The sequence below is a fragment of the Trichechus manatus genome, unplaced genomic scaffold, assembly GCF_000243295.1.
Source record: "Trichechus manatus latirostris isolate Lorelei unplaced genomic scaffold, TriManLat1.0 scaffold00002, whole genome shotgun sequence".
NCBI lineage: Eukaryota > Metazoa > Chordata > Mammalia > Sirenia > Trichechidae > Trichechus > Trichechus manatus.
The window spans coordinates 42413699-42437888 of record NW_004443938.1 but is presented as its reverse complement, the minus strand read 5'-3'; the positions used below and the strand labels follow the sequence as shown (position 1 = coordinate 42437888).

General features: G+C 37.3%; 1 protein-coding gene across 1 annotated transcript in view; it reads left to right on the top strand.

The window, feature by feature from the left end:
• ENPP3 (ectonucleotide pyrophosphatase/phosphodiesterase 3) overlaps positions 1–24190 on the top strand; it is a 117336-nt gene that overhangs the window by 74857 nt on the left and 18289 nt on the right. Inside the window, exons 17-22 of the mRNA XM_004368979.2 lie at positions 333–511; positions 2152–2203; positions 6882–7036; positions 14361–14496; positions 16738–16815; positions 22565–22697. Coding sequence (XP_004369036.1) covers positions 333–511; positions 2152–2203; positions 6882–7036; positions 14361–14496; positions 16738–16815; positions 22565–22697 — 733 coding nt within the window. The remainder of the gene's footprint in view (positions 1–332; positions 512–2151; positions 2204–6881; positions 7037–14360; positions 14497–16737; positions 16816–22564; positions 22698–24190) is intronic.

The following is a 24190-nucleotide window of genomic DNA, read 5'->3' as shown; positions in this document are numbered from 1 at the left end:
TCATAAAACAATATGCGTACTGACTGTTTAATGAGAAACTATTCGTTCTGTAAAACTTCACCTGAAGTACAATTAAAAAAAAAATTAAAAAACAAAAAGATTACAGGCTAGAAATCCCTATGAGGCAGTTCAACTCTGTCACATGGGGTCACTATGAGTCAGAATCGACTCAACAGCACTTAACAACAATAACATATAACGTATATAGCAAATGTATAAACACACTAAAAATAAAAGAGCTGCTATGGTGACTGTTAAAAAAATTCTTTTTTTTCAAATTTAAAACTCCTAGTTTCAAATTTAAAACTACTTTAAACTTATCTTTAAAACAGATCTTCTACACATTCAACCAGCACCAAACAATGGTACCCATGGTAGTTTAAACCATCTTCTGAAGGCACCTTTTTATGAGCCATCCCACCCAGAGGAAGTGTCGAAGTCTTCTGTTTGCGGATTTACAGATCCACTGCCCACAGAGTCTCTAGAATGCTCATGCCCTGAGCTACAAAATGTAAGTAATAACTTCATGCGTCCATAAGAATGTAAAGGGGCAAGCTCGTCTATAATGGGGGTGGTGGATAACCATGGTACCTGACAGACAGTTTGTGTCGTGGATCAGATATTTACTATGTATGTGATTTCTCCGAACCTTATCTGTAAATGAGAGGTTATGATGCATTCATTATAGGACTAAGTATGAGAATGTGCTTTGTAAACTGGAAAGCACTATTTAGAAATTAATGGTTAATTAACAGTAGAATTAATTAACAAACAGTAGAAACTTGAATCTATCTTTGATTTCCCTCAGACTGTTCCTCTTTTTTTTATTACGCTTTAGGTGAAAACTTACAGAGAAAATTAGTTTCTCATTAAAAAATTTATATACAAATTGTTTCATGACATTGGTTGCAATCCCCACAATGTGTCAGCACTCTCCACCTTTCCACCCTGAGTTCCCAGTTTAGACCACTCCTCTTACAGCTTCAGAACCAGATGGTCATGCTTGGTTATTTAGAACAGAAGGAGCAGGGTGGGTGTAGGGAGGATGTTTCTCTTAAAATAGGGATCTGGCATTAGATACACTCACTAACAGGAAATGCTCACAGGAAAGCCTGGCACTCACAAGAGGTCTGGCCTTATTCCAGATAAATCCAGATAAGCAGTTGACAGGGAGAATCACAGATGAAAGCAGTGGAGAATCCCTCTTAGGGAACACTTGGAAGCAGGCCACCAGACAGTCAGCATTGGAAAGGTCCCTTTAGTGGATCAGGCACCAGACTCAGGAGCAGGAGACTCTCAACAAGGCAAGATTCCAGCGCTATAGGAGGGTCCTAAGGACAGGGAATCAAAACATAAGGACCCAGCCTACCTGTGAGAATTAGAGAATGTGAGTGGGGATGGAATTTCAGAATGAAATTGGAGCCCAGGTATCAGGAATTCATCAAGCTAAGTCAAATTCTAAGGTGGATTTGATGCCTAGTTCAATATATGACTGTAGAGCTAAATAAACATTTGCTACCTCAGGTAAAAATTATTCCTTATGGCGAGGGGTGGACAAAGACATTACATTCTCTAATCCTCAAAATAACATTTATATAGAGGGGGTATTTTATTCCTCATATTATAGATTTTTATAATATAGGCCCTTTTTAGGGCTCAGAGATGTTAGGTAAATTGCCCAATGTCAAGGAAGCTTGATCTAAATTCCAAACTCTAAATTCTTCTCTGTAAATAATACCCCTTACTACTCAAATTGTCATTTGCAAGCTCATTAGAGACAGAATCTCAGACCCTGTCTCAGGCTTATTTTATCAGAATCTGCATTTTAATAAGATCCTCAACTGACTTGTATGCACATTAGAGCTTGAGAGGCACTGAAGGTTGCCATCCCAGTTTGGGAGCTGATTCCAACTGTGGTTGAAGCTTTGCCCTGTTTTCAATTATATCTTTGCAAACCCACATACAAAAAAGTATACGGGAAGTATGTCAGAGTTAGTGGCAGAATCGGAATTTAAACTCAAGTTAGTCTGGCTTCTTTGTTCAGTAGTACAATATTTTGTGTGATTACTGCAGAAATGTTCTTAATCAGCCTTTAAAACCTGTGTTATTACTTCGACTTACTCCCCTCCCTCACTCCCTGTTATCTTGTAGAAAACTGTTCTAGAACGCGTGAACCAAAGGCTAAATCTCACCTCAGATGAAAGTAAGTCAATAGAAAGTGTGTTAAGTTTTTGATGTTTAGGTCTCTGTGAGGCTCCGTATGACTCCATTTTTGTTCTCACCTGTCTCACAATTCCTCCTGGTTCTTCCGTTTGGAGTGGCCATCATCCACTTTCATGCCAGAACTGCTTCAAAACAAAACACAACATTACCTTTTTGTGATTCCCCAAAATAAGCCCACAGAGCCTGTTGAATATAAAGATTTTATTGTCGATATACAGGAGGAAAAAAACAGATCTAATAACAGTGACAAGCATGGGGTAGTTGCAAAAGTTCCAGGAACATACCTTCCTTGAAATGATTGTGCCACATCTGCAGTCTCCTATTCTCTTTCTCAGATGTGAACAGGCCCATGGCCTGGGTTTGAGTCCTATCTCTGTTACTTTCTGGCTTTGTAACCTGGGACAAATTACTTAACCTCTCATTTATAATAACAATACTACCCATGCCAGGCAGATGTAAAGATTAGAGTTAATCCATGGAAAGAATTTAGAAGTGTTCCTGGCCTATAGTGGCAATATTATCATTACCTGTTGTCTTTTAAGTATTCTTATTACTTGTGGTGAAAATTAGTGATTCTCTTGACTTACTCCTGTTCTAACCTTTCTTTGTGAACCTCCCATATCCATCTCTCCCATCCCACTGGCTCTCAATTTCTTCCCTGATAGACCCATACCATGAGTCCCTGGCTGGTGAAAATGGTAAATGCACTCACTGCTAACCAAAAGGTTGAAAGTTGGAGGCATCTTGGAAGAAAGGCCTGGCGATCTACTTGGGGCCACTATGACTCCATGGCAACTGGTTTTTAATTTTTTTTTTTTATAATCATCCTCGAGGGATAAGCCACTCTGCCATTAGCACACAATGACCAATCACATTAGAAGGGGTCGCCACACGTCCCTAAAGGGTGTATCAAAGTCTTTGGTGGAAAGGGAGGATTATGGAGTTCAATAAAAATCCTTCTAACCCAGATTTTTATTTTGGTTGCACATCAGAATCACTGGTAGAGTTCATTTAAAAACAAACAACAGAAAAAACAAAATAAAAATTCCTATGGCTGAACTCTACCTTGAAAGCATTTGATTTAATTGTTTTGGGGTGTGGCTCTTGCATCATTGTTAATTTAATAAGCTCCCTATGGTATTGTATCGTGCAGCCAGGGTTGAGAAACACTAGTCCAACCCAAATGAGAAAGGATATATATTCATAGTTACTGAATTTTTCCTGGCTTAAGAAAAATAGCCAGCAGTATAATAGGACTTTACAAAGGTTTTATATGCATAGTCTTAAACCATATTTGATTTAATTCTCAAAACAACCAGGTAAAATAGTTGTTATTATCCCCATTTTATAGGTGAGGAAACTGAATTTACATCCTGCTTGTGTAAAATTGTTTTATTTGAAACTGTAAACAGGTACTAGATTACTGGAGTTACCTATGTATCTGTACATGTCTGTGTGTCTGTCTATGTAGTTAGCCATGATAATTGTGTTCTCAAGGCTTCAGAAGAGGCCCTTTACAATTCATTTATTTATTCAAAAATATTTATTGACTGCCTACTGTGTGCCAGCACTCTTCTGTGTTCTGGGGATACCATAGTGAACAAACCAGATAAAACTTCTGACCTTGTAAGCTTTATATTCTTTTGATAATAATATTATGTTCAGATTTTTTTTTAACTGTCTGTCGCTCTTTTGATCACTCCTAAGTTTATACAATGCCAGCTAAAAAAGATACCTCATCCGTTTCCATCTGGTTACCATAGGCTCTGCTGAGTTGTAAAAAAAACAAACCCATTGCCATGGAGTCGGTTCTGACTCATGGTGACCCTGTAGGACAGAGTAGGACCGCCCCATAGTGTTTCCAAGTAGCAGCTGGTGGATTTGATCTACAGACGTCTTTGGTCAGCAGCCGAGTTCTCTGGTAAACCATGGCTAAGGAGCCTGCCTGCCACAAATTTCTTCATCAGAGGCACAGGAAAAAACTGACATAAAGATAGTCTACTTATATTGTAATGAAAGTTAAACTGTATTTATAAACCAATACTATATTAGCATTTGGGAGCATTTAATAAACAAAAAATACTTAGGACAAATTATTGATAAAAATAACAAAACAGGTATAAAAAAAAAACTTCAATAACTTTCACTAGCTCTCTCTAGTCTTAGGCAAGCCACTTTACCTGAACATAATTTTCTGCTTTTAAAAAATAGTATTTTGAATTAAGAATCTAAAAAGACTCTGTGGTTCTAAATAATTAGTAAAATATGTCTAAATGCTATGAAGTTTTTAGAGAGGTCACATGATAAATGTGGAAAAAGACTGGTTTCAAACCAAAAAACACCCAGGGTTTATTTCAATCCCTGCTTTCCTGATAGACTTGGGCAAGTCACTTAGTCTTTTTGAGTCTCTGATATCTTATTTGTAAACTAAGGATAATCCTTTCAGCTAAGTCATAGGATTTTTGGGAGGCTCAAATAAGATTATGTATAGGGGCTTTATAAATTTGAAAAGGATTATATAAATCTAGGTAAAGGTAAAATGAAGCACAAATGCACATCAGATCACTTAGACAAAAAAGTTTAGTGCTTAATATATTATAAATATTTATTAACAACACATTGAATGGTAGTATACTAGAAAATATTATACACGAAAAAATATTCTAGGATAATTACTGTATCCTAGACAAGTCCTTGAAAACCAAACTCATTGCCGTTGAATAGAATTCTGACTCATAGCCACCCTATGGGACAGAGTAGAACTGCCCCTTAGGGTTTCCAAGGCTGTAAATCTTTACAAAAGCAGACTGCCATATCTTTCTCCTGTAGAGCAGCTGGTAGATTGGAACGACTGACCTTTAGGTTAGCAGCTGAGCGTTTAACCACTGTGCCACTGGGCTCCTTCCTAGACAAGTACTTCTCATATTTTAACATGCATATACATGGCCTGGGGATCTTGAAAAAGCTTACTCTGTTTCTGTACGTCTGGGGTGAGGTCTGAGATTATGCATTTCCACAAACTCCCATATGCTGCCAATGCTGCTGGAACCTGGGCCTTACTTAAAGCGGCAAAGCACTAGCACGGGGTTTGCAAACTATGGCCCTCATGGCAAATCCGGCCTGCTGCCTGTGTTCTTATATACCCCAAGAGCTAAAAGGGTTTTTAACCTTTACAATGGTTTAAAAAAAGCAAAATAAGAATATTTCATGACATGTATAAATTATATGAGTTGCAAATTTCAGTGTCCATGTCCCTAAATACAGTATTACTAGAACACTACCATGCTCATGTGTTTACCTATTGTCTATGGCTTCTTTGGACTACAGTGGCAGAGCTGTGAAGGTGCCACAGAGGCTATATGGCCCGCAAAGCTTAAAATATTTAGTATCTTGCCTTTTATAGACAAAGTTTACAGAACTCTGTATTATAAGGATATTTGGAAAATACCCTCACATGAATGCTTTCACTATCTCCCCATTTTGTTTAGTTTCTTTGCCTTTCAAATTATTCCCCTAATTACACAACTAATCCATTCATATGTTTTTATTATTGTTTAAAAAAGTAAGATATTGAATGAGCAAAATGCCTGTTCTCCCTGCTGCTAGAGGTAGCCAGTATTTTTACAGGCCTTTGTTCATTTACGTATTATATGGACATGGAGGAATATATAATTCAACTTCATAGAATAAATAAGTAGAATGACACTGATAGCCTTGTTCTACAGTTCATCTCCTTCGCTCCCATGCCCCAGCATCCATCATACCATGTGTTATGGGAATTTGTTCAAATCAGTTCATGTAGATCTGCAGGATAGTCTTGTGGTTAAAAGCATGAACTCCAGGCTCACATTCAGCCGTGCCACTTACTAGTCGTATGGCTTGGGGAAGTTTATTCTATCATTTATAAAATGCGGATACCTACTTTATAGAATTGCTCTGAAGATTAAAGTAGTTAATATATTTGTGCACTTAGTACCTGGCACACAGTAAGATTTCAGAAAACGTGTTAGCTGTTACAATAATATAATTTGCCAAGTCTTATTCCACGTCAAGCATAGTCTACAGGTTTTTTAACCATTCCATAATTGATGAATTTTTAGATTATAATATCACATATGTTAAAATAAGTACATTAGGATGCACTTTTTTATAAAATTACAGTACATTTCCTGTGACAATTACCAAGGCAGGCAAATCCTTTTGATCTTGAGATTTTACCCTGGTGGCAAAGTGGTTAAAGAGCTTGGCTGCTAACCAAAAGGTCAGCAGTTCAAATCCACCAGCTGCTCGTTGGAAACCCTATGGAGCGATTCTACTCTGTCCTGTAGGGTCGCTATGAGTCGGAATTGACTCAACGGCAATGGATTCGATTTGTAATATATCCTGTGAGCTTTAGAAATAAGGAACCAGAGAGAACAGGCTTCAGATCCTTGCTTAGCCTCTTGCTTGGGCAACTTACTTTCTAAACTTTCGGTTTGTTATCTATAGAATGGAATAATAACACCTACCTCATAGGTTTGTTATAAGAATCAAAAGAGATTATGTAAAATATCTATCAGAGTACTTGACACATAATAAGCCATTAGATAGTGGTACTTATTGTATGCATGGAAGCATTTGCTTATTTCACAAACATTTGTTTTGTATTTTCACCTTAGTAACAGCAACAGAGAAAGAAAATATGCCATTTGGGAGGCCCAGGGTTATGCAGAAGAACAAGGAACACTGTATCCTTTACCACAGAGAATATGTGAGTGGATTTGGCAAAGCTATCAGAATGCCCATGTGGAGCTCATATACAATCCCTAAGCCGGTAAGTCTCTAAGTCCACTGATCCATGCAGGCTGGAAAAAATTAGTAATGCTTTAATATTCTAAGAGTTCTTGGGCTGTGCAAATGATTAACATGCTCAGCTGCTAACTGAAGGGTTGGAGGTTCGAGTCCATCCAGATGTGCCTTGGAAGAAAGGCCTGGCAAACTTGTTTCTGAAAAGTCAGCCATTGAAAAATCCTGTGGAGCACAGTTCTACTCTGACATGGGGTCACCATGAGTCAGGACTGACTTGACGGTAACTGGTTTAATATTCTATGAGTTGAACATTGGTTTGCAGTGGTGGTCCCAAAGAAAGATCACTGGCCAGTGACTTATAAGACAACGTACCAGGTATAACATAAAGGTGTCGTGGGAGTGCAGAAGAGTAAAACATTGCATTTTGAAATTAGGAAGTGTTTACTGGCCAATTGGTAAAGCTGGTAGGAAAGAACATTTCAAAAAGAAGAAACAGGAAGGACAAAGGCACACAACTCATTTGGTTTTTCCTAAGTATATGGTGGATGCATCTAGAATGTGATGGTAACTAGATAACGAGGGCTTTGTGTTTGATTATTAATTCATTTAACAAACACTTTACTATCTGCTGTGTGCTGTGGTAGGCACAGGGAACACAGTGTGAACAAGATGTAATCCTTCCTGAAGGACCCAACCCCTCTAATAAGTCAGGCTAGACATATATATATACAGGTGTGTTATGTCACAGATCTCTCCAAACCGATGTCAGGAATCCACTTGTTCAGACCCTTGTCCCTTTTCAATAAATGTTGCTGAGACAGTTGACTAAACATAAGGAAAAAAAATTGAAATTAGATCCCTACTTCATATCATATGGAGTTCCTGGGTGGTACAAACAGTTAATGTGCTTGGCTTCTAACTAAAAGGTTGGAGGTTCCAGTTCTTCCAGAGGTGCCTGGGAAGAAAAGCCTGGTGATCTACTTCTGAAAAATCAGCCATTGATAACCCTATGGAGCACATTTATTCTGACACACATGGAATTGTCATGAGTCGGGATCAACTTGATGGCATCAGCTTCATATCATACACAAAATTAAATTACTACTGAATTTATAGACCTAAATTGAAAAGGGAATCCATATTTTCCTTTGTACATGTCTTTATGACATTGGGATAGACAAAGATTTCTAAAAACACAAGAAGAAAAAACACAGAGGGAATTGAATAATTTGACAACATTGATATTAATGTGTGACAAAAAGACAAAGTTATGGATGGGGAAATACCTTTGCATTGCATATAAGAAAAAAGTAATGAAGTATCCAGAAGAGTAATTAGGATCCAGAATACCTAATAAGAATGTATGAATAAACAAGACAATGACAAGCATCTTAGTTGATAAATGCGCAAAGGATATGAACCAAGCAATTCAACCTCATTAGCTATCAGGGAAATATAAATTAAAGCAAAAATCAAAGTCTGCCGAAATTTGATCTGAACATTCTTTCAGGACAGGGATGGTATTATTGAATGTACCTCCAGCACAGTAAAGCTGTTGAGTAAATGCGTATGAATGAACACATTGGATGAATTAATCACAACCATTATTTAAAAAAAAAAAAAACTTTTAAGGGGAAAATTGTTCTTCCAGCCAGAAATGTAAGTAAGTCAAAAAGCTGTTTTTATAGAGATAATCTTAGTATTTTAGATTCAGGGACTTTGATGATAAACCTCTAGCTATTATTGTTCTTGTTAAGGATACAGATATTCTGCCTCTTTTTATGGAAAGGAAACTGTTTGTATCTGGTTTAGCTACTGTTCTTGTTCCAACTGAAGATTTTTGAAAAATAAGCATATTGTCCCACTGTTGATTAAAGCTTTGTGTGTTCTAAAAGTCAAACTCCGCTGCTGACAATGGTTCAGTTGTGGTCACTGGTAGCACAGTGCTAATGTTGTTCATGTTCCAATGTGGGCAAATATTTTACAGTTACCTGAGTTAATTTGTATGGCTGGTGGCAACATTACTTTCTTAATATGCACAATGTTCGGTGGTTTTTTATTTTCTTCAGCATGCCACATTTCTTAAAATAATTTCTATGTTGTTTTTTTTTTCTTGGAGGGGGGCGCATCTTCAAGAAGGTCAGTCTTCCTGTGCCTCATTCAATTCTCTATTTGAAAAAGCTACAAGGGAGTGTATGGAGTTAAGGGGAATGTTTATGTGTTTAATACTTTCCTCTGGAACTTGCATTCCTGAATTTATATGAGCTTTGGCGGAAACCAAAAGCAGAGAGATTTTAAGGGGGCTAACCGACTAAAAGTTTGGTACAATTCTTTTTCGTTGTTTTAAAAAACTAGCTTTTTGTTACCAAAATTCTTGTCCTTTCATTGATCCCACAGAACTCCTTGTGTATTTCTCTCTCCTTGTGATGGGATGGAATTCTAGCAATTTTCTGCTCTCTAATTCAGAAATTACTCTGTTAGTATGTTGTGGTTCACAAAAATTACATACAAGGATGTTTTGAGATTCACATAAAAATGTTGTAAATCAGCTCTGTGTTTGAAAAATCAGGCTTTAAATAAGCGCTTTTTGGAACATGGGCCCAGTTGGCTTGTGCCTCTAAGTTTTATGGAGCTTTTGTTTTTCTTTGGCTTTGGTGGGTTTTCTAATTTTTGTTGTTATTATCTCAGAAGAGTTCTGGGGAAGTAGCTGTAATTTGAAATCATGGTCTTACAATAACTGCTTCAAAGCCATTAAGGCTGATCAGGCCCTGCTCAGTAGGAAGATGTGAAATGTGTTGTGTTGTTATTGTTGCTAGGTGAAAAACTGAAAATAAGAGCAAGAATTACAGTTATTGTTAAAATAAATACTTAAGAAATTTAATATGGAATCAAAGGACTTTATCACAGAAGAAAATCTAATGTACCTTGAAAACGCATATATATACACACACAGATGTAAAATATTCCGTATCTTTGAATTTTTAAAAAGTCTTTTTTGTTTCTAAATCTTTTTTTGTTATCTTTGTTATTATAAATTATTGACCCAGTCATGTTTTTGTGAGTCTTTAAGAACTAGAGACTTTACCCTGCAGAAAATAATTACAGGAACAGCAAAAAATTCCAAAATGTATATAGTTATTATCTTATCATAGGGCAAGACCATAATTGCTCAATCTTCAAATAAGTTTAGCTTTACATTCAGCCTACAGATAAGGAGAGTCTATAACTTCAGTAAAAATGATTTTTCCCTCTGTTCACATTTACTTTCCTGTCTCTGTTTATCAGACACTTACTCCTGAAGAATTTTAAGGACTAGGGAGTTCAGATTTTATCTGAGCACCTAAGTTCTGTTGTTTTTCTGACTTTGTATTCCTTGGTTTCAAAAAGTCCCGGGAACCTTGAAAATACGGCAGGACTGAAGTGTGTTTGGGGTGGTGGTGGTTCACTATTGTCTTCTTTCTGAGACCAAGACTCAGAAATGACTTAACCATACCTCCTCTCTATCTTTCTTGAAGGCTATCTGTTACATAATGTCACCTTTGTAAGGCAACCACATCCTGTCTTTGCTAGTCTTGATGCACTTACATTACGTGGTTCAAGTTAGGTATGTAAGAAATGAGGATTTTTCAGACAGCAGAAAAAGTATAACATTTTTTCAGTGCTTTCCATCTGAAGATATCATGGTCCATTTGCCCCAATCCCAAGTCTGTGCCACATGGAAAAAGTAGTAAACACTTTGCTCAACTAAATCACAGCTTCCACAGTTAATTATTTCAATTAGACTATGTGATTTAATATTGGATTCAGATTTAGAATAAAGAGATTAATAACACTTAATTATATTAATATTTCCCTTGGCACTATTAACATTTAATAATGCACTTAAAATTACAATAAACTTTTAAATTCTTATAATTTTAACTGTTGGAATATAGGCATTTAATTCTCTTTACATTATGGAAAATGCAGCTATGGCTTTTATACGTTGTATAATTCTTTAAGAAACACTTACTAAACATGAAATGTTAGAGTAAAATGATAAAGATGTGTGATAGGAAGCATCAACTCATAATATTCTGGGTGTTTATGGAGCTGATTCAGTCAGCAATTGATATTCCACATACTCCTATTTTACAACATCTGTATGTGCCCTTTTAAAACTAAGTGGAGAAAACTGGTCATTCACAACTATTTACTATGTTTTTGAAAAACTATAAGCAAGTGTTTTTAGCATTTCAGCCTCTGCCTTCAGAAGGAATAACTCGTTGCTGTGGAGGCAATTGTGACTCCTAGCAACCATGTAGGACAGAGTAGAACTACCCCATAGGGTTTTCAAGGAGCGGCTGGTGGATACGAACTGCAGACCTTTTGGTTAGCAGCGGAGCTCTTAACCACCGCACCTTCAGAAGGAGACTGAAATGAATGGCAAGATCCAGTCTGTTCAATCTAACACCAATTATATTTGCATTTCTTGGTTTACCATATTTCTTGTTTTTACGGACTCAATAGATCACCCAGGAGTTTACTAAAAAAAGGAATAAGGGAAAATATATTTTTGAGACTTTGTATGTTTCAAAATGTTCTTTATCTATAGATTTAATTAGTGATTTGACTGGCTTTTTAGAATTTTAGGAGTAATTTTTCCTTCAAAAACTAATAGGACATTAGACCTGGACTGATACTCTCATTTTTTTTTTTAATGTTTTTTTTTCCATTTCTTTTCTACCTCTTTGTCTTTTGTTCCACTTTTTGAGAACTATCTGAAACTTCATCTTCTAAATCTTATTGAGTATTTTATTTCTATCATATTTTTTAATATATCCAGAGTTCTTTGTGTTCTCTTCCCTCCTGCCTTATTTTTTTTTAATTGTGCTTTAGATGAAAGTTTACAGAGCAAATTAGTTTCTCACTGAAAAATTAATACACATATTGTTTTGTGACATTCTTTGCCAATCCCGCTATATGTCAACAGTCTCCCCTTCTCAGCCTTGGGTTCCCCATTTCCATTCGTCCAGCTTTCCTGTCCCCTCCTGCCTTCACGTCCTTGTCGCTAGGCTGGTGTGCCCATTTAATCTCGTATACATGGTTGAGGTACGTGCACTATTGTTTGTTTTATGGGCCACTCTAATCTTTGGCTGAAGCATGAACTTCAGGAGTGACCTTAGTACTCAGTTAAAAGGGTGTCCGGGGGCCATACTCTCAGGGTTTCTCCAGTCTCTATATTATAATCATACTAGTAAGTCTGGTCTTTTTTTGTGAGTTTGAATTTTGTTCTACAATTTTTTTCTACATTCTCACAGACCCTCTGTTGTGATCCCTGTCACTGGGCACCATCTAGTTGTGCTGGACTCAGTCTGATGGAAGCTGTGGTAGTTGTGGTTAATCCTTTGGGCTAATCTTTACTTTGTGTCTTTGGTTTTCTTCATTCTCCCTTGCTCCAGACGGGGTTCTCTATTTCCCTTTTTATTGCTTTCTGTTCTTTATTTATGGTTGCATAAAGATCTCATTTCTCTGAGAAAGGAGTTTTCTTCTGCTCTCGGCATTATCTTTTTCTTCTTAGTTCTTCTCCCTCCTGTCAAATGTCTGGTGGTCCTTGGCTGGCAGTTCATATTTTAAGGGTGAGGCACTAAACTACATGGTTGGGGCATGCTAGCTGATGAGTTTTACTATAGCTTGATCAAGAAAGTACCCAGCCATTTTGTTGAGGACCCCAACTGTCAGTATCTATAATTTTCCTTTTGTGCTGGCTTATTTCCCAAAAAGAGGACTCTTCTAATCTGACCCAGTGTATATAAAATTGGCAACCTACATTGGGCAAAGAGCCTGGGAGGAGTCTTTTCATCCAGTATGTACATTTTTATTTAAATTCATTGTTTTCCAAATGGTACACTTCCTCTCAGCTAGCTGTGGCTTGTGTTCTCCAGGCTGGCAGTCCCTCTGGTTCAACCTCTCCAGAGAGTAAACATTCTGTCTGGCTTCTTTTACAGACTTTCAACCTACCCTCTTGTTTCTAGCCCTATTTACAGCCCCTATCTTTAGGAGACCACAGGTTCTAAACCCATCTGGGGTTCTAAGGAATCTGCTTCCTTGTGCTTTCCCCAATCACAGGCTCTTGGTTGTCAGTGTTTGCTCATCTATTATGTCAGCTTACTATTTGTTGATCTGTTTTCCAGCTTCTGAAAATTTCTTGTCAACTCTTATGTGTCTTCATCATTGCTGTCATTTTAGTGAGATTTCAGAAGGAAGTGGAAATAAATGTTTGTGTTCAATCTACTATGTTTTACTCAACTTTTGTATTGTGTTTTTCAAATGGAGTGGTGCAGTATGTTAGGGGTGCAGTCTCTACATGGCTTTCCTCAGACTCCCCTCACCTTCAGTTCTCACCTACTCCATACCTCAGCATGGTACTTTCCTGCCTAGGAATATAGCACACAGTGTACAGTTGCCTTTTCTTTTGTGAATTGATCTCATACATTTTAGACACTATGGTTAATTTTTGCTTTTACTACAAAGTAGTGAATAGAGCAAGACCATTCTAATTTAACTTAACTTTCTTGTTTATAAATTGTTTTGAGCACTGTTAAGAAGGATATCCTATGTGTATAGTTAGAGGCCATGAAGATAAAAATATCTTTGAAAAATTCTAACAAAAATCAAAATGCTCACTCACCCATGATGACATGCTAATCAAAATATAATGATCATGTAATACTGTATTACTTTAAATATTTGGGCCAGGCAGTACATTTATAGGATGTCTCCTGCTGAATACATGATTATACTAGTCTTTAACTATGACTACAAAGAAAATTATAGAAAATACAGCATGTATAGAAAAATTATAGAAATGAAGCATAACCACAGATTTCTTTCAATCCCCAAATACGTAAGATCAGACCACTAAGGCTTCTTAAAATTAATCTTAAATTGGTTAGAAGTCCTTACTCAGCTGAAGCAAGTTCATATCTATATTTTTCAAATAAACTGTTTACATTTTACATTAAGTTTTTATTTACGAGTACAACATATATCACCACATAGAAGTCAGATCCTGAAAAGGATTTTGCTTTTTGGCAATAGCTCCCATTATTCCTCTGCTCTCAATTCAGATTTTCCTCTGCAAATATTTCTTTCTAATGTGTATTTGATTTACCCTCTCAGTGTCCCTACCCAGAACGGAACCACAGAACAAAATACTCTGAAGACACCCATTTCCATTGCTTACATAGAACTGATTCACTAAGAAAATAGGAAAAGGTTAAATGAAAAACATTGTAGGGAAGTTACAAACCATATAAGGCAATGGGTGAGCCACATAATTTTTCTTTTTCTTTTCTCTCTTTCAGGAGGGAGACACATCGCCTCTTCCTTCCCCTGTCTCAGACTGTCTGCGGGCTGATGTCAGGGTCACTCCTTCTGAGAGCCAAAAATGTTCCTTCTATTTAGCGGACGAGAATATCACCCACGGCTTCCTCTATCCTCCTGGTTAGTAGTGTAACTCTTTCAGAGCAGTGTCTTAGAAAGCCCTCATCAGCTGGATGTGGGCATGTGCCTTAAACATATATTCCCTACCAAAACTGCCTGCTTGGGCCAAACTAGCTGCCTAGGCGGCTTTCAGTGGTTGTGGACTGGCGAGAGGCAGTACAACAGCTATAATAAAGTCTAATAGATTTTGCAGCTCTAATCTGGCCCAGATGTTGAGAGAGTTCGGCAGGTTTAAGTTTAATTTTAAAACTGAAGATTCCTTGGAGAAGGACACAAGCATCTAAAATAAACATCTTTTCTGGCTACTGCCCAGCTGAGGCCCGCCCTGAGAATGCAGCTGTGTCTGTGAAAAGCAATCAGGCCAGAACCTGGCCTCTCACTCACGCTATGTATCCAATAGTTTTAAACTGTGGATTAAGAAGCTGAATAAACCTTAAGTATTTTTTGGAAAGCATCTGTTCTAGGGACATCCAAAGTCGGTGTGATTTTTCTAAAACTCAGATGTCTTCCCTGTTTGCCAAGAAATGTCATTTTTCATTAACTTGCCCAAGAGATTTGCAACAATTTCAGCTTCTTGGAATTGTTTTATTTCTGATATTTTGCTTAATTCTCCTTCAAGCTATGACCAAATATGGTTAATTTAGAAATTTATAATTTAGAGATTCAGAGATTTATAGTGGGAAAAAGGCTTAAGGAAAGCAAGTATCACAGCCTTTGAAAATTTCTAAAACAGAATTAGGATAAAGACACTGATATTTAAGTATCTAGATGGAATGAGAGTTCACAAATTTACGTAAAATCTAGGATAAATCTTTAATAGTTGCAACATTTTGTTGATCAAAATTTTAAATTGTATTTGCTAAACCATCAGATATTAGTTGATATATAAATGTTTGCCTTGACAAGGAAATGTAATGAATAAATAAGCAATTTGCCTTTCAAAAAGTATTAAGGGTAGAATGAAACTCCCTTCTGACTCTCCACTATGAATTCTAGCTAATTGGTTAGAATCAGAAACTTTATTACCAGCAAATTTTCATATCTATCTGAAACAGAGGTAATATTATACTGATGGCCTTCCCAAATTTCATGGCTTAGTGTAAAAAGTAGAAAAGGTTTATTGGGATCTTGAGGGCCTTAAACTCCATGTGAAATCTTATGAGAAGAAAAAAGAAAAAGGCTTGTTTCTCCTTGTTTTTGGTGTCCAATGGGTGCATTGGTCTCTGATTTAAGTGTTAGTTAAGATACCTACTCAAGCATAGTTTAAATACAAACAGTATTATAATAAGCATTTATAGGTTTGCAGCTCCTAATAAAACAATTATATGAGACAGATATGAGGAGACAAATGAAACATGGAAAGACCAGGCCCTTTGCTCATGTGGTGTAGCTGAGGAGCTCAAGAGCTGGGCTTCCACCCTGGGCAGCCTGGATTCAGAGCACACACACTTAACGCTTACCGTGCTGCACACGTTTGTCAGGTCTCAGAGCTGATCATTTGTGGTCCTCCTGCCAGCTGTCTTTATTGACTAAAAACTCATTTTCTTCAGGAAATTTTATTTTGGAATAGCATTATTTATAAAAGCATTATTATTTTGTGCACATTAAATAACTATACATACATCCATGTCTGGTATTATATTCATTTTCTACAGCTGCTGTAACAAATTTCCAGACTTGGTGACTTACAACAAGAGGAATTTACCTTTCATAGATCTAGAGGCCAGAAGAACAAAATCAAGGTGTCAGCAGGGTCATGCTTTCTCAGAAGGTTCTGGGGGAGAATCCCTCCTTGTGTCTTCCAGCTTCTGGTGGCTCCTGGTGTTGCTTGGCTTGTGGCTATATCACTCCAATCTCTGCCTCCCTTTTCACATGACCTTTTCCTCCTCTCAAATCTCCCTATCCTTTCTCTTATAACATTAGTCATTGGCTTTAGGGCCTTCCCTAAATCCAGGATGATCTCATTTCAAAACCCAAGTTTAATTACATCTGCAAAGACCCTGTTTCCAAATAAGGTAACACTGACAGGTAGCAAGAGTTAGGACACAGACATATCTTTGTTGGGGTCACCATTCAACCTACTACCGGTATCAGTAATAACCTCTACTGAGAGTACTTAGTACCTCTACATTTTGTAGTACCTCTACATATTGCTTTAGTATGTAGTAGAAATAGGCCTTTTATACAGTATATCATATTTTCTTTTATAGTTAGATTTAATAAAATTCATTTGTCTTGCAGCAAACAACAGAACTTCTGAAGGTCAATATGATGCTTTAATTACAAGTAATTTGATCCCTATGTATGAGGAATTCAAAAGTAAGTATATATTCAGATTATTATCTTTAAATTGCTAAGTGATTCCCTAAATGTCCAAATTAAACACATCTTTTATTGCAATTTATTCCTGATAGTAAGAGCTATTTTGTTCTAATGTTTTACGTATAGTTCAGGAAAGATCTCTGGCATAGTTTCTTTTAAACTTGCTTCAATTTTGGCTGACTTGTTGCTAGAATTCTGATAATTTGTTTTTAATCCCTAACTTAACAATTCACCCTTCGTCTGTCAGTTTGTCATACTGTGGTGGCTTATGTGTTGCTGTGATGCTAGAAGCTATGCCGTTGGTATTTCAAATACCAGCAGATTCACCCATGGTGAACAGGTTTCAGTGGAGCTTCCAGACTAAGACTGGGAAGGACATGGCGATCTACTTCTAAAAAAACTGACCAGTGAAAACATTATGGGTAGCAGTGCAACATTGTCTGATTTAGTGCCGGAAGATGAGCCCCTCAGGTTGGAAGGCACTCAAAATATGACTGGGGAAGTGCTGCCTCCTCAAAGTAGAATGGACCTTAATGACGTGAATGGAGTAAAGCTTTTGGGACCTTCATTTACTGATGTGGCATGACTCAAAATGAGAAGAAACGGCTGCAAAAATCCATTAATAATTCATATTTAGTGGAATGTACTAAGTATGAATCAGGAAAAACTGGAAGTTTTCAAAAATGAAATGGAATACTTGAAGATTGATATCCTAGGCATTAGTGAGTTGAAATGGACTGGTATTGGTCATTTTGAATCTGACAATCATAGGGTCTACTATGCCAGGTGTCTTGGTTAGCTAGTACTGCTATAACAGAAATATCACAAGTGGACGGCTTTACACAGAAATATTTATTTTCTCACAGTCTAGTAGGCCAGAAGTCCAGATTCAGGTCATCAGCTCCAGGGGAAGGCTTTCTTTCTCTGTCAGCTTTGGAGAAAATTCCTTCTCATCAATCTTCCCCTGTACTAGGAGCTTCCCTGTGCAGGAACCCAGAGTCCAAAGGATGAGCTTTGCTCCCAGCTGCTTTCTTGGTGGTATGAGGTCTCTCTGTCTCTCTGCTCCCATTCACTCTTTTATATCTCAAAAGAGATTGGCTCAAGACACAGTCCAATCTTGTAGATTGAGTCCTGCCTCGTTAATATAACTGCTGCCTATCCCACCTCATTAACATCATACAGGTAGGATTTACAACACATAGGAAAATCACATCAGATAACAAAACGGTGGACAGTCACACAATACTGGGAATCATGGCCTAGTCAAATTGATACACATATTCTGGGGGAACACAATTCAATCCATGACACCAGGAATGACAAGTTGAAGAGGAATGGCATCGCATTCATCGTCAAAAAGAACATTTCAAAATCTATCCTGAAATACAACACCTTAGTGATAGTATAATATGCATATATCTACAAGGAAGACCATTTAATACAACTATTTGAATTTACGCACCAACTACTAGTACCAAAGATGAAGAAATTGAAGATTTTTTACCAACTTGTGCAGTCTGAAATTGATCAAGCATGCAATCAAGATGCATTGATAATTACTAGTCATTGGAATGTGAAATTTGGAAACAAGGAAGAAGGATCAGTAGTTGGAAAATATGGCTTTGGTGATACAAACAAACCTGGAGATTGCATGATAGAATATTGCAAGACCAATGACTTATTCATTGGAAATACCTTTTTTCAGCAACATAAACAGTGACTGTACATGTGGATCTCACCAGATGGAATACAGAGGAATCAAATCAACTACATTAGTGGAAAGAGATGATAGAGAAGCTCAGTACCGTCAAAACAGAGCTAGGGGCTGACTGCAGAACAGACCAATAATTGCTCAAGTGCAAGTTCAAGCTGAAGCTGAAGATAATTATAGCAAGTCCACGAGAGCCAAAGTACTACCTTGAGTATATCCTACCTGAATTTAGAGACCATCTCAAGAAAAGATTTGACTCATTGAACACTAAAGACCAAAGACCAGACAAGTTGTGGGATGACATCAAGGACATAATATATGAAGAAAGCAAAAGATCATTAAAAAGACAGAAAAAAAAAAAAAAAAGACCAAAATGGATGTTAGAAGAGACTCCTAAACTTGCTCTTGAGCATACAGTACTTAAAGCGAATGGAAGAAATGATGAAGTAAAAGAGCTGAACAGAAGATTTCAAAGGGCAGCTTGAGAAAACAAAGTATTATCATGACATGTGCAAAGACCTGGAGTTAGAAAACCAAAAGGGAAGAACATGCTCAGCATTTCTCAGGCTGAAAGAACTGAAGAAATATTCAAGCTTCAAGATGCAATATTGAAGAATTCCATGAGCAAAAAATTGAACGACACAGGAAACATCAAAAGAAGATGGAAGGAATACATATAGTTACTGTACCAAAAAGAAATGATCGAAGTTCAACTATTTCAGGAGGTAATATATGTTCAAGAAACAATGGTATTAAAGGAATAGGTCCAAGCTGCACTGAAGGCATTAGCGAAAAATAAGGCTCCAGGAATTGACTGAATACCAATTGAGATGTTTCAACAAATCGATGTCATGCTGGAAGCGCTCACTCATCTATACCAATAGATCTGGAAGACAGCTACCTGGCCAACCAACTGGAACAGATCCATATTTGTGCCTATTCCAAAGAAAGGTGATCCAACAGAATGTGAAAATTATCCAACAATATCATTAATATCATACCCAAGTAACATTATGCTGAAGATCATTCAAAAGCAGTTGTAGCTGTACATTCACACAGAACTGCCAGAAATTCAAGCTGGATTCAGAAGAGAACGTGGAACCAGGGATATCATTGCTGATGTCAGATGGATCTTGGCTGAAAGCAGAGAATACCAGAAAGATCTTTACTGTGTTTTATTAACTATTGAAAGGCATTTGACTATGTGGACCATAACAAATTATGTATAACATTGGGAAGAAAAGGAATTCCAAAACACTTAATTGTGCTCATTAGGAACTGTACATAGATCAAGAGGCAGTCGACCAAAGAAAACAAGGGGATAGTGTGTGGTTTAAAGTCAGGAAACGTGTGCGTTGGTGTTGTATTTTTTCACCATGCTTATTCAATCTGTATACTGAGCAAATAATCTGAGAAGATGGACTATATGAAGAAGAATGCAGCATCAGGATGGAAGGAAGACTCATTAACAACCTGTGCTATGCAGATGACACAACTTTGTTTGTGGAAAACGAAGAGAACTTGAAGCACTCACTGAAGAAGATCAAACACTGCAGCCTTCAGTATGGATTATACCTTAACATAAAGAAAACAAAAATCCTTACAACTAGACCTATAAACAACATCATGATAAACAGATAAAAAATACTGAAGGATTTCACTACACTTGGATCCGCAATTAACGCCCATGTTAGCAGCAGTCCAGAAATCAAATGATGCTCTGACAGGGATCACAATAGAGGGTCTGGGACAGAGCTGGAGAAAAATGTAGAACAAAATTCTAGCTTACAGAAAAAGACCAGCCTTACTGGCCTGACAGAGACTAGAGATACTCTGAGAGTATAGCCCCCAGACACCCTTTTAGCCCAGTAATGAAGTCACTCCTGAGGGTCACCCTTCAGCCAAAGATTAGACAGGCCCATAAAGCAAAACGAGACTAAAGGGGCACACTAGCCCAGGGGCAAGGACTAGAAGGAAGGAGGGGACAGGAAAGCTGGTAATAGGGAGCCCCAGGTTGAGAAGGGAGAGTGTTGACATGTCGTGGGGTTGGTAACCAATGTCACAAAATAATATGTGTACTAAATCTTTAATGAGAAGCTAGTTTGTTCTGTAAATCTTCATCTAAAGTACAATAATAATAAAAGGAAATCAAATGATTATTGCATTGTGCAAATCTGCTGCAAAAGACCTCTTTAAAGTATTAAAAAGCACAGATGTCACCTTGAGGACTAAGATGCGCCTGACCCAAGCCATGGTATTTTCAATTGCCTCATATGCATGTGAAAGCTGGACAATGAATAAGGAAGATGGAAGAAGAATTGATCCCTTTGAATTATGGTGTTGGCAAAGAATACTGAATATATCATGCACTGCTAAAGAACGAACAAATCTGTCTTGGAAGAAGTACAACCAGAATGCTCCTTAGAAGCGAGAATGGCGAGACTGTCTCACGTACTTTGAACATGTTATCAGGAGGGACCAGTCCTTGGAGAAGGCTATCATGCTTGGTAAAGTAGAAGGTTAGCGAAAAAGAAGAACACCCTCAGCAAGATGGATTGACACAGTAGTTGTACCAGTGGGTGCAAACGTAGCAACCACTGTGAGGACGGTACAGAACTGGCCAGTGTTTCGTTCTGTTGTACATGTACGGTCACTATGAGTCGGAACTGACTGGATGGCACCTAACAACAACATAACAACAGTTTAACAGTAAAGAGCTATTCACAAAGCTAAATTTTACTGATACCGTAAGTAAATGTAAGTTTAATGTTTGTCCCAAGAGTCATCATTAACAAGGTAGTATGTGTGTTCTAAAAAGGAGCCCCTAACTAAAACCATTCTCGAAGTCCACTCTTCAGACAAAGATTAGACTGGACTATAAAACATAAAATAAGAGTGTGCTTTTTAGTTTAGACAAAGATTAGACTGGACTATAAAACATAAAATAAGAGTGTGCTTTTTAGTTTAAGCAGATACACGAGACCAAAAGAGCAGCTCCTATCAGAGGCAGGATGAGAAGGCAGGGACAGCAGCTGGTTGGATGGACACAGGAAACCCGGGGTGGAAAGGGGGAGTATGTTTTCACATTATAGGGATTGCAACTAGTGTCACATAAATTTTTGTATGAGAAATTAATTTGAACTGTAAACTTTCACTTAAAGCACAATATAAATAAATAAATAAAAAGGAGACCTGGTGGAGTAGTGATTAAAACACTTAGCTACTAACTGAAAGGTGGACAGTTCAAACCCACCAGCTGCCCCAGAGGAGAAAGAATTGGCAGTCTGCTCCTGTAAAGACTATAGCCTTGAAAATTCTATGGGGCAGTTCCACTCTGTCCTATAGGGTCGCTATGAGTTGGAATAGACTCAATGACAATGATTTTATTTTTTTATTTATTTGTATTATGATCATTTTTAGCCAACACCCACTGTCCCAAAAGTACCTCAGCCTTAGGGTGGAATTTGGAAACATATTCAACTATAATTTCAAGACTGCAACAACGACAGCAACAAAAACGTGTCATCAATGTGTTTTGTAGAATTAACCAATCACCAGTCCAAATTTTATGTATTTATTTAGTTATTTTAATTTTTTTGTGTGCATTAGGTGAAAATTCACAGAGCAAATTAGTTTCCCATTTGATAGTTTGTGTATAAAGTGTTCCATAACATTGGTTTCCATCCCGGGTTCCATGTGTCCATTCATCCAGTTTTCCTGTCCCTTCCTGCGTTCTTGTCTTGCTTTTGGGCAGGAGTTGCCTATTTGGTCTCGTATATTTGATTGAACTAAGAAAGTATGTTCCTCACGTGTTATTGTTTGTTTTATAGGCCTGTCTAATCTTTGTCTGAAAAATGGGTTTTGGGAGTGGTTCAAGTTCTACGTTAGCAGAATGTCTGGGGGCCATAGTCTTGGGAGTACCACTGCTAATTACTGAAGCAGAATTTGATGATAATTATTTAAGTGTACTTGTCCATAACGTATTTCCATATATGGTAGAGGTAGACACTTGTAACACCTCACTCTTATTTTTAGAACTATGGCATTACTTCCACAATGTTCTTCTTATAAGATATGCTGCAGAAAGAAATGGAGTAAATGTGATTAGTGGACCAGTATTTGATTATAATTATGATGGCCATTTTGATGCTCCAGATGAAATTACAAAGTAAGTAACATGAAACCAAATGGACTCTTTTTGATTTAGCAATAGAGTATCACAGGGGAAAACCCCAGCGTTTTAAATAAAAGCTCAGTATTCTAAATGTTATATAATGCATTTATATACTATTATTATTGACTATCTTCAATCTAATCTATCTATATATTTAGCAAAAATTTTATATGCCAAAAATGTAAACTAAAGGACAAAAGAAGATGTTCCAGAAAAGTTTAGCAAAAATTTTATTTGGCAAGTTTTTGAACTACTGGAAGAAAGAAACGTGATTTTGTAAAGGTAGAAGATAAAGACTCACTGTACTCTCAATAAAGGTAAAACCAGACTGACAATAAGTGAAAAAAGTCAAGTAAAGACTAGGGTAAATTTCACAGGAGGAGTGGACAAATCATAAAAGCATCTCCCAGGAGAGAGTTAAGCTTCATATAGAAAACTAGTCCTGAAAGCTAGGAACAGTTTCCAACAATTAAAGACATAGTCCCTCTGCAAAACACAAAATGAAACTACTCTTGCTAAATTGTACATTTTAATACTAAGCCGGGTCATAATAATAGATTACTGACAATTAGCTTTGAATGTAGCACACAGAGATAGAGAGATTTAGAGAGACGTTTCATTAAAACATATAAAGGATCAAACTAAACAATTGTACTACCTATGCCTGTACTACAGGGTCGCTATGAGTTGGAATCGACTCGATGGCAACTGGTTCCTAAGCCTAGATTATGTAGAGTAATGCTTTCCACTGATACTTTCCGATAAAGTAACATTTATGAAACTATTTCAGAGAGTGTGTGGACTTAACTTTTCTGTCTTCCATGAACATTGAGGCCTTCTCCTTGCCCTTGTTTCAGTGTTTATTGATCCTACCTTTCACCATCTAATAATTCCAGCGAACACTTAAAACTTTTCTAAGCACTTACATGTATTTCATTGAATCCACAAAACAATCCTATGTTAGGTTCTCTTAGCCCCCAGTTAGAGATGGGTACACTGAGGCACAGAGAGGTAAAGTAACTTGTCTAAGTTCCACAATGAATAAGTGGTAAAGTCAGAATATGAATCCAGGCAGTTTGTAGAAGTGCACTGCCAGCACTGGAATCCAGGCTCCTTCATGCCCATCCCCTGCTCTTCCCAGTAGAAAATGCCACTAAAATGTATAAAGTTGCAGACGCTGCTTCTATACAACCAAACACCTTATGGGATTTAGTTTCTTTGGTTTAGAGGTTTAGGGTCATGTTTTCATGGGACATCCCAGATAATTGGCCTGCTATCATTTTTAGTGCTTCTCTTCTACCTGCTAGTTCATTACATAATGCCTGGGGTCTTAAAAGCTTGCAGGGTACAATAATCGGTCTCTATTCACATGCAGCAGCAGAGAAAGAGGGAGAGTAATGAACAGGAGGAGGAAATGTAATGCATGCTTAATTGCTTGCATGAACAAATGCCTCCTTTTTCATGAGACTGGAAGAACTGGATGGTGC